The sequence below is a fragment of the Plodia interpunctella genome, chromosome 29 (genome assembly GCF_027563975.2).
Source record: "Plodia interpunctella isolate USDA-ARS_2022_Savannah chromosome 29, ilPloInte3.2, whole genome shotgun sequence".
NCBI classification, from domain to species: Eukaryota; Metazoa; Arthropoda; class Insecta; order Lepidoptera; family Pyralidae; genus Plodia; species Plodia interpunctella.
This window is the reverse complement of record NC_071322.1, coordinates 3,159,499-3,170,998: the sequence shown is the minus strand read 5'-3', so window position 1 is coordinate 3,170,998 and position 11,500 is coordinate 3,159,499. Positions and strand designations below refer to the sequence as shown.

The 11,500-nt window shown below is 33.4% G+C and overlaps 1 protein-coding gene across 6 annotated transcripts in view; it reads left to right on the top strand.

The window, feature by feature from the left end:
- The window catches only part of Mgat2 (Mannosyl (alpha-1,6-)-glycoprotein beta-1,2-N-acetylglucosaminyltransferase), a 36,667-nt gene that overhangs the window by 19,458 nt on the left and 5,709 nt on the right, over positions 1-11,500 (top strand). For 4 of the 6 annotated variants that reach the window (XM_053766709.1, XM_053766706.1, XM_053766707.1 and 1 more), the window contains 7 exons: positions 1,217-1,360; positions 2,393-2,490; positions 3,238-3,383; positions 4,053-4,213; positions 6,566-6,694; positions 9,392-9,609; positions 10,764-10,943. In XM_053766709.1, the coding sequence (XP_053622684.1) occupies positions 1,217-1,360; positions 2,393-2,490; positions 3,238-3,383; positions 4,053-4,213; positions 6,566-6,694; positions 9,392-9,609; positions 10,764-10,943 (1,076 nt within the window). The remainder of the gene's footprint in view (positions 1-1,216; positions 1,361-2,392; positions 2,491-3,237; positions 3,384-4,052; positions 4,214-6,565; positions 6,695-9,391; positions 9,610-10,763; positions 10,944-11,500) is intronic. The other 2 variants (XM_053766711.1, XM_053766710.1) reach the window with 1 other exon arrangement.

Sequence of the window (11,500 nt, the reverse complement as noted above, 5' to 3'; positions counted from 1 at the left end):
TATTTCGCAAGCATTAAGCATTCCCAAAGAGGGTTCACGTCAGACAGGCGGTCGTTCGTAAAACTTTGGCCAAATCAAATGTACGTATAGATTTAGATACAGGAATGTCAAAAAGGGGGTATTAAATAAATAATTAGAATGCAACGTGAATCGTATCGGGTTGCTGGGTTCCATGGGTTGCGCTGTTTCCTTACCATCAGGCAACCCGCGTGTTCACTTTGCTCACTGTACTAAAAAAAAACGTGCATGTAATAATATATCAATGACATCGTACTTACATACTGTAATGTAATGTGTTATACTAAAATTATGATTAGTTTTTATCATAATATGGTAGTTGACAAGGTCAGAGAATTGTAAAAAATATGTGTAATCTATGCAAAATTGATATATTTAGCATCATTATGATAATTCATAGACTGCACTGCAGCAATAATGCAGATGGATTGTACGAAGTCCATTTTCAAAAGTATGAAATTATAAATACCAACTCAACCATCATGAAAAACTAAAACTTTGTTAACAAATTTTATTAAGAAATTATTACAATAACGTAATATTTAATGTAGCTGTCGAACAAACATATCTTCCTTCGCGAACATGTTAGCACGTTGTGACGTCACTTGTTCGTGTCATTCAGTATGGAGCGTTTGGACGAGTCCGAAAATGTGTGATTTTGTTTTTGTCATATCTTCGAAAGCATTGTCATTATCACAGTAATTTTCACTGGTGTTTCTAATGATATAAGGGCATTCGAATAGTCATCAAAACAATAATTTATCAACTATCCTATAATGATACCCACTGCAATCTAGTGGAAAGTAGTCGCATACATATACAGGTTTACTGGTATCAAACGCAAAACCTCCTAAAGACTACTTGGGTACATCAAAACAAGCAACTTTTAGTCTACGACTTTCCGTGATTAGTAGTTTTTTTTTCATATAAAAAAAATCAATCTTATTTGCGATTGTCCACATGTTAACTGTATGTAACAGCCAAGCAACACGAGACAGTACAGTAGCGTTATGTAGCGGAATCGAACATAGAGTTAACGTTTTATAGAAACGATATTAAAACTGAAAAAAGGTTTTTTATTTATTACGTTTAGACAAGTCGTAGAACAAAAGATGTTAGTCTCTATGTACCTTATGCGCCTTTGAATGGTTATGCGTTAGATAGTAACCCTTTATATGATAATGATACCTTTTTTCAGGTCCACACCCGCCTGACTTACCTCCGACATCTCATCGTGTCCCTTGCGCAGGCGCGTGACATTGACAAGACTCTATTGGTGTTCTCACACGATTACTATGATGAGGAGATCAACGCACTTGTCAAAAGTATCGACTTTACTAAGGTAATTATATGACTAGGGTTTAAGCATACTGATTTTTATGAAATAGGTATTTAGATAAACATATACTACCGACACTGTACATTGACTAACGGCGATGGTGCGATAGAGAGATACAGAGTTCGAGATTCGAAAATGAAATTTTTTTTGGAGAAAACTCTCACCTTAACGTTTTCCCGGTGTCTTCCTAGCCGTTGAGCGTCGGAGCCCAGGGTCCGCTTCCACTTTTTCAATTCGCACGGTCGTCGGCATCCCTAGTTGTCGGAACAATTCGGGAGATAACGTTTTTCACTGTCTAATTGAATTGGATTCAGCATATTATATTGGAGATTTAAAGTTTTGCTTTAAAATTTTGTTATGTGTGACACAAACGACTCACTTCGACGTAAAAAGAAACGTACTTTTGTAAAAATACACTGATCGGTAAAATAGATCGTTTGAAAAAAGACTTATCGGTAAAACATAATAATATTAAACCAATAATTATTTATATTTTCAAATAGATTAATGTATAATATTCCTGCATACAATTTACAATATAATCTAGTTTTCACGTGCCAAATGAGAACAATTTTACAGTAGGTAGGTGAACTTTACGTATGATATAAATAGATCCAGTATCCTAACTAATATTATAAATGCGAAAGTAAGTTTGTTTGTTACCTCATCACGCTCTATCTAGGTACTCAACCAATGTTTTTGAAATTTTGCATACATGTAGTTTGAAGCACGGAGAAGGACATAAGGTACCTTTCATCCCGGAAAAATAAATGCTCCCATGGGAAATCACGCGGGCGTAGCCGCGGTAAAAAGTTAGTATTATTATCGTTCGACACACTAGTATATAATTTATGCCCTGTATCTTAGATACCTAGGTCCTTCAATTCAATTCAATTCAATAACTTTTGTTTGTCTTCCTTTTGCGTAACACTACAGACATTAAAAAACAGACCGATCTTTCCGGAGGGAATTGAAAACGTACAGAATAATTTTAGTAAGCACAGTGACAAATTTTTGTAAAACTTTGTGTTTCAGGTCATGCAGATTTTCTACCCTTACTCCATACAGACCCATCCCCACGAATTCCCGGGGATGGACCCCAACGATTGCCCCAGAGACGCCAAATACGATGTGTGAGTAAATTTTTTAAAGTAAAAGTAGTTTTTTTTTGTAGTTGATATTAGTGCAATGTGTCTATATAGCAGCGACAGAATTGATGAAATCAATATTCTATATTATTCGTAAATATAAAAGATTGTAAACTTAAATCCATTTCTCTTAAATCTGAGCACAATATCGGCAGGTCAGCTCAAAGTTGATCCGAAGAATAACCACTGATTTTCGGCTACCTTCCTCACCTGCTTCCTACCTCAATTTAACACATATCTTAATCAAGCAGGTATGCAGGTTTCCTCACGATGTTTTCCTTCACCGGAAGCAAGTGGTGGTCTATGAAAATTACTATACACGAGTCAGATTATTGGTATACAAACTCATGTGGCACGAGAGGGATTTGTTTCCTCCCGTTTTCGATTCCTCCCTTTCTGCGAAATTTGATATGATTGATATGATATGAGATATGAGATATGAGATATGATATGATATGATATGATATGATATGATATGATATGATATGATATGATATGATATGATATGATATGATATGATATGATATGATATGATATGATATGATATGATATGATATGATATGGTATGGTATGGTATGGTATGGTATGGTATGGTATGGTATGGTATGGTATGGTATGGTATGGTATGGTATGGTATGGTATGGTATGGTATGGTATGGTATGGTATGATATGATATGATATGATATGATATGGTAAAAATCGTTACAAATAATTATTATTTATATCTCCAGTGCAATACAACAGCGTTGCAATAACGCGAAGCACCCAGACCTCCACGGGCACTACCGGGAGGCGAAGTACACACAAACGAAGCACCATTGGTGGTGGAAAGCCAATAGGATCTTCAACCAGCTGCAGTGTACTAGTGGCCATACAGGTAATAATCTATACTAATATTATAAAAAGGGAAAACATTTGTATTTTTGTTTGTGATGAATAAAGACAAAAACTAATGAGCCGATTTTCTTGTCATTTCGCACAGAGATAGATGAAACTTGACGCCTGTGAGTCCTACTAATAATATAATGCGAAAGTTTGTGAGGATGTGTGTATGTGTTTATGTATGTTTGTTACTCTTTCACGCAAAATCTACTGACTATTAGATAAATGTTTTTTTTTATGAAACGTAAGGAACTGTTTCAGAAACATCGATACTTTTTTATATATGGATCGTGAATTGATTTAGAACGAACTAGTTGTTCGCCGCGAACGCAATAAATTAGTAATGATTTTTTACAAAATTGTGAATATTTCATAAACGACTTAACCGATTTTGTTGCCCCCACTAACTCAAAAATTATATTGACAGATCCTTTAAAATTTCATCAAAATTAGACCAACGGTTCAAAAGTTATCGCGTTGCAAACCTTAAAAAAAGTTATTTTTGCCCCAAGTATAGATTTTCTATAGAATAAAGGAATTCTATTCTTTCTGTGTCAGTTTCCAGTGAGTGTGGGCCGTTGAGTGTTCTCCATATAACAAAAAAATATTAATTTTACATATCTTTCGGTAGGTGAGTCCAAATGTGTTTTTTTTTAAATTCCAGGTATGGTACTCTTCTTAGAGGAGGACCATTACGTAGCCGAAGATTTTATATACATGTTAAACCTACTTCGAACCACTGCAGACAAAACCTGCCCTTATTGCGAGATATTGTCGCTAGGGACCTACCTCAAGACTTATCAGTACCACGTCAATGGCGATAAGGTATATTTTTCTTTGATGTTTATTAGTTCTTAGTTTTGTGGTTATTGCAAATTTAGACATAAAACATTTGTACTGTACATCGCTCTTGAGTTGATGTTCATTGAAAAATGAGCTTTAAAACTTCCTCTGTAGGTATATTTTACAATGACGTGTGCATATTCCATATTAATTTTAATTTTCCGTATAAAACACATACTTATCAATACTAATCCTATCCTAACTATAATATTATAAATGCGAAAGTAAATTTGTTTGTTTGTTACCTATCTTCTCGAAATTTTGCAGAAGTACATGTAGTTTGAAGTACTGAGACGGACATAGGGTACTTTTCATCGAAAATTAACGCGAGCGAAGCCGCGGGCATAAGCTCTTAAGTAAAAAAGTTATTACACTATACAAGACAATATTAAAATATGGTTCGTACGACGCCATTGCGATCATGAAAAAGTATTTTAAACGTGTTTATTTATTCTTTCAAATCTTTACGGATCAGGAGGTTTTGGAAGCTAAACGTCCTTGGGTGCACATCGACCACAATACATAATGCTCTGAGAGCAAAACGTCCTCAATTTGAAACGACTGGTAGTTTTCAAAGCAAAAGTTTCTTATTGCTGAAAGTTCTCATTGTAAAGCGTCATGACAGCTAGAAGATTTCTTTTACTGTTAATTTCCAATGTAAAACGTCCGCAAATATTGAACCAGACATTTTTAGTACTAAAAATGCTGAGCTTTACATGTGCGAAGCTTGTAAATGCAGCTTCGAAGTTGTGTGTTTTTTTTTTATTATCTTGTTTTTTTTTATACTACCACTATTAACTATCAATATATCGCCGAGTTCTGAAAAATCATAGATTTACCTTCTTATTTATAAAAACATTTAAAGCCTTCAAGTTAATAAATGTTTTGTCTCTATCGCACTTGTCTAATTTGACATTGACAGAACGAGACACAGCCTATTTTTTTTTTATGAGGGTTGTAATAAACTCTATGATTTTTCCACTTAATTTCACTTCGCGTGGTTCTTTGGAAAAGGTATTTTATGTAACAGAGATAAAATTCAAGTTTCACCATCTTCGGTCTGCATGACCTGAATCACATCGCCATATAATTCGTTTCACACGCGAAATAAATAAGTATTAAAAATACGCCAGAAGAAAGACAGAGCGCAAATATCTCCTGTCGTTGTTGTTTAATACGCCTAATTGTCCGCTTTGTGTGAGATAGGCGGTTTTAAGATACGTAACTGCACACCAGCGCCGCCATCACAGTTTTACCAACCAATTTATTTTGTTTACAAGCGAAAAACTAAATTAATCCTCTTTCCAAATCATTCTACGCTAGATAAAAGGAATTTATTGCGAAGTATTAAAGTTTTCCATCACACAATGTAGTCACAGTCTACTAAACCGAAAACGGTGGCCACCAAAATCTTCATAGTGGACTGTGACTACAGTAGACAGTTGTGCAATAGAAAACTATGTACAATAAATTCCTTGCAATAAATTCCTTTATCTAGTAAGTGTAGAATAATTTGTCAAGAGAATTGTTTTAGTTCTTTCTCATTCGCGTTCTCTATAGTTTTCCTTGTATTTGTTACATAAATATAGTTTTTTCTGAAGTCTGAAGTTAATGAAATTCATACATAATATCTTTTATTTATTTTATTTTTTCACAATATATTTCTGAACGTGCTTTATTTTTAACAGCACATGTGTTTCATTAATGAACTAAAAATTGGGCGGTCACTAAACACTCTGCACACATATATTCGTTTTTTAGGTGAAACGAAAATTCGATCTAAATTAACGACCAAAGTAGAGTTTTATTGATAGGGTTTTAGTTCTCAGAGTGTTTCAAGACAGGTGTTAGTGTTACTATCATACTTTAAAATATTTTATCTGTAATGTAATGAAAATTTTATGAATGACTTATTTTGGAAATGATTTCTTCTTAAAGAAAATTGACGGATCGTAATGACAGTGCGGCCGCGGCGGTCGAGAACCACCCGAGCTTATTTCACAACTTTTATAAAATATCATATTGTAATCTGACAGATAAACTAACTGCTAAATAAATCTGCCTGAAGTGATTGGCCAGTCAACCTAATCCACTAGTGAAATAAAATTTTCATGATATCTGTTAGATATGTTACAGGCTATCAGATACTTTATCAGGAAGCGGTGAAAGCCCATCTTAGGGCTTCAAACTTGAGGTTCAGAAATCAAATTCATCCTGCCATTTAAATTTGAATTTACTTACAAAGAAAATAAGACTCTTATTTGATCGTTAATTAGCGTCGTGTATAAGTCTTAAGCGTAAACCGCCAATCGATTATAGTCCTTATTACAACAGCGGAAGAAACAACTTACCCTGAGCTACATTCAGCAAGTGAAAGCAGCGAACGAAGAGAGAAGGAGACGGCAAGAGTCCCAAACTTGGAACTTTCAAGTTTATCCCAATTTGTATTCGTCTATACAAAAGGTGTTTTAAGTTTTTGAGTATAAGGAATGTTGAAATACAGCCATCAAATATTTTTTATATATTAAAAAAGTGCTTTTTATATTATTAATTTAATCTTGCTTTTTGGATCCACTTCAAGGTTTAACCAAATTTATTATTTTATTTATCAGCATTAATTTTCAAAATTAATTGATTTTATATTGTGTACATATATTGTCAGTTAAATATAGTCAATTAAAATCTATTCACAAAAGCTGTTTACTAATATCAAATAAAATTCACTAGTATTTGAAGTGAATGGTTGTATTTTATCATTCCAAATAGATTTTGTATAGTGATAGCTAGTTACAATGGAGTTTGTACAGTAATTTTGCATATAGCCTGGTTCGCGTGCCATTTTTTATTTTATTTCTAGTCGAATATTCGCTAGCATATATAGATCATTGAACGTTTTATTGCGATATTGTTGTTAATTTTCAAATTTTTCCTTCAGTGTTATGATCTGTAAAAATTTTTTTAAATGGCTTACGATATAATTAAGTACCTTTCTTTAATACGTATTAGTGCTTATAGATATTTAAACGAATTGCAGGTTACAGAACGACTTTGTAATAATAAAAACGAATATATTGTTTTTTTTTTAATCTATGGTCGATTTTTTTTTATAACCAAACTTGATCCGTTTAATATGTCTAATAAATTGCATTCTTATAAGTACGTTCCAAAATAATTATATTCCTAGGGATATGACTTTTATTACAGTTTTTCCTATCTTACTGTGACATATACAATTACATATCGTAGCACCCGCCTTTACATGGGACTGAACTCACGCGGTTAAATAAGTTCTTTTTTTTTTTCAACAAATTGTTCAATGATCTACTTTTGTTTGGGTATATATACTTTTTTTAAAGAGCATCTTGGTTTTTTGCGCGGCAGAAGGAGGATTTTGGACTTTCGTCACGTGCACATAGATATCTTTTTTGTTTGCGGCAAATATATAGTGATTTATACGTAGTATTGTGTTTAAAGCTTGCTTAGCAACTAAAGCATGTAATTTTCTATAGTTGAGTGATATTGGACTGATATTGTTTTCTTGTAAAAATAATTAAAAGTACAGTCTGCTTATATAGAGTAGAAAAAGGATATAATTTATTTTCTACTGTTAATAGACAGGCTGTAATTTTTTAACACTAACAAATGCGTGGTAGTTAAAATATTTTTACTAACGACTATATATGGCCGTCCAAATCAAAAGGGACCTTATGGCGGTTTGCACTTAGATCTTGAATGCCGTTGTTCGAATACAAAACAACAGCAATAATGGCGTCCCGGGCGCCATAATGTATTTAAAAGCTTTTTGTATCTCTTTCTAATGGTATTATACTAGTCAGCATTGCATTATAGCTAAATTTATACTTAATTGACATGACGTGATGTGACTTGTCAAAACAGTATCGCTTGTATGGAATGGTATGGGGATATTAAAATTTAACTGATGCTCTATGACGCAAGCTAAATTTGAATATCTCAATACTATTCCATACAAGCGATACCGTTTTGACAAGTCACATTACGTCACGGTACTTAGGTATAAATTCACCTTAGAATATATTAACCGTCTGAATAAAAAATATATCCGTCATTGTACCGCTAAAGTATAATCCGAATAATTTAAGATTGTGGCTCTGATCATAGCTGCAGGCGTTCAGAACAGCTGTTTTAAATAATTCGTATTATATTTTAGCCGAATGTTTTTTTTTAAAGACGATAGGTAAGTATTGATAAAGTTTCTAATTATGAATGCGTAAATTTAATTTATTTTTAAATTCTTTTTTATATAATCGCATGCACAGATAATTTTTTATTATTGATAACATTTAATTAGGAATGAGGTGAATGACACTGTAAATAGACATAATTCATTTAATTAATTTGTATATTTTTATAGATTTTTTTCATGGGTAAAATTATGGAGCTTAAAACCAAAAAGTGATTTTACGTAATTTTTATTTATTTAAATTTATTAAAATCCTTGAATGTCATAACTCTTTAAAATGAAAAAAGAGGCGAAATAATATTTCAAATATGACTTAATATTTTAAAGATAGTGCTAATATATAAAAAAAGTTTCGTTTTTCGGTGTAACGGCTGTTTAAGACATTCAATATGTGAAAAATGATATTTGGTTTGCTGTCTGCATGTTTTTTTTTTTTTGTAAATAATATACCAATGTGGCGACGAATAATTGGTTCTTACTGCACACGTGAAGCTATGGTAATTCCCAAAAACGTTTTGATAAAAAATATATGTATTGCTATCTCTTTCATTTGTAGCCCGACCTCTCCTTCTTGCATGGCGAAAGGTATAACGTCACAGTGAAAATACGTTACACCTATGTATATACTTCGTAATACATAAGGAAGAAATGTCGGGCAGCCGATGAGAGATATGTGTCTTGTATAAAAACATATTTTGGAGTACTAGCTCCAGTATTGTATATAGCTTCTTGACTGCGCATCACTTACGCAGAAGTAATTTAATAACCGAATTTTATTAACCGAAAAACGTTATACCTGCACAAAAAAAAAAATACAGACTTCTATTTTTAAAATACGCGTTTGTCACGTGACCTTATTGCTAGTCGTGAATTCCATTTGGTTATAAGCTCACTATATCGAGTTGCCATTATAAAATCTACCATTTCTACCATTTTAGGTGGAAATCACTCCGTGGCATTCGAGCATGCATAACATGGGTTTTGCGTTCAATAGGACTGTATGGAACACTATAATGGAACTAAGGGATCTATTCTGCAACTACGACGATTACAATTGGGATTATTCTTTACTGAGGCTGTCGCAGAATCGACCTGGCAAAGAGAAGTTCAGAGTTATCATGTGCAAAGGTCCCAGGGTGTTTCACATAGGAGAATGGTGAGTTTGAACACTTTGTTAGCTTGTGTGTATGCGTCCCTTGCGGGTGTATCCCATGGACAAATGGACCTCAGTCGTCATCCGACCATTAAGTACCGTTAATTAAGTAATATATTTTTATTTTTTATTTATTCAAACTTTATTTACCAAAATTGGTACAATGAGCGGACTTAACGCTAAAAGTATTCTCTACCTCCTTCGGGAGAAACAGAAAGACTAAAGTGATACCTATCACTTGATTGAATAAAATCAATACATAGAATACATATAATAGGTACATAAAAAAAATACAAAGTATACCTACATAAAATTTAATACAAACATAAATACATATTATACATAGATACATACATATAGATATATTTTAAGCTGTTTTTGTGGAGAAAAAAATAAAGAATATTATTATTGAAAAAAAAAAACGGATTCAGCTCTCGAATCGTGAATATCGACTGGCGTTCCAAAAGGTGTTCCCAGGCTGACTGGGTTCGAGTCAGCAAGTTTCTGACTGTCTCGTGACTTGTTACACGGTTCCTTACTTACTTTTTCGTCCCAGAAAGAGAGAAAGTATTTATTTGCACAGTTAATTATTAGCACAGTTTTTCATCAGACTGATATCAATAGAATTATGAACGATATTGACACACAACTTATTGAAAACATTAAATGTCTTAAGAACTATGCAAACATGTTTTTTTTTGTTGAGAAACTTAAATTCTTATGTTTGCTATACAAAACACTAATACCTGTAGCTTATTCTACTGAACTAAGACAGAGTTATTTACTATTAATACTTATACAAAATTGTACATAAACGCTATGCCTAGCCCTACGATAGTAAATACATATCTTGGGATTGGTAAGATATTGATTGATTGGGTACCCGGCTCGAAGGACCATGAATAAAAATGTAAATTATTATGTATCATTTAGACTGGTAACAATAAAAACCCAGTAGCTATACGGAGAAAACGTGACCGTTTATTATATATAGAGAAAACGAACAAGAGAGTAGGATGCAGATAGCGTGGCCGTAACCAAAAAAATAAAGTAACAAAAAACAAATACTTTTCGTGTTCGTTTCGTGTTCCAACACCGCATATAGAACGTACGCACTGTTTAAGTCGTGTTGTCCGATCTATAATATTTTTTTCCAGCGGCATCCACCACAAGAAGTCTAACTGCAATGCGTCAACGGTGATCAGTAAAGTCCAGAAGCTTCTACGCAACGCTAAACCATACATGTATCCCAGCAAAGTGACCGCAACCATCTCTGCTGGAGGGGCGAAGAGCAATAAGAAACTTGTCAAGGGGAACGGGGGGTGGGGGGATTTGAGGTAAATCCTTACGTATTATAAAACAAAGTTATCTGCCGCGTCTGTCTGTCTGTCTATTCGCGATAAACTCAAAAGCTACTGCACGGATTGTCATGCGGTGTTCACCAGTAGATAGTGTGATTCCTTAGGAATGTTTAGGTGTATGATTTATTGTATTTTACAAGAGCGAAGCCGGCGCGGGCCGCTAGTATAATGTAAATTATTTTTTATCTATTTACAACTGACCAAATTCTTTGGTCGGCAATAAATAAATCTTATTTATCTTATAATTCTATTGTGTGGAGGTAAATTAAATTTATTATATTGATTTAAAAAAAAACAATAAATTTATCAATTTTCACATTGTTACAAGCATTCGGCGAGGATATTTTTGTATTATTTTTTATCGGTAAAACCAGTAAAACATTAGTCCTGGACAAGGACAAAAAATCAATCCACGGTGGGGCACCCTTCCCCACCTTAGCTACGCCCATACACGCATATTTCTCGTGTTATTTCGCTCACCGCAGCTTTTAGTTGGTTGGTTAATGGTCAATATTTTAAAAGTAGGTACTCTT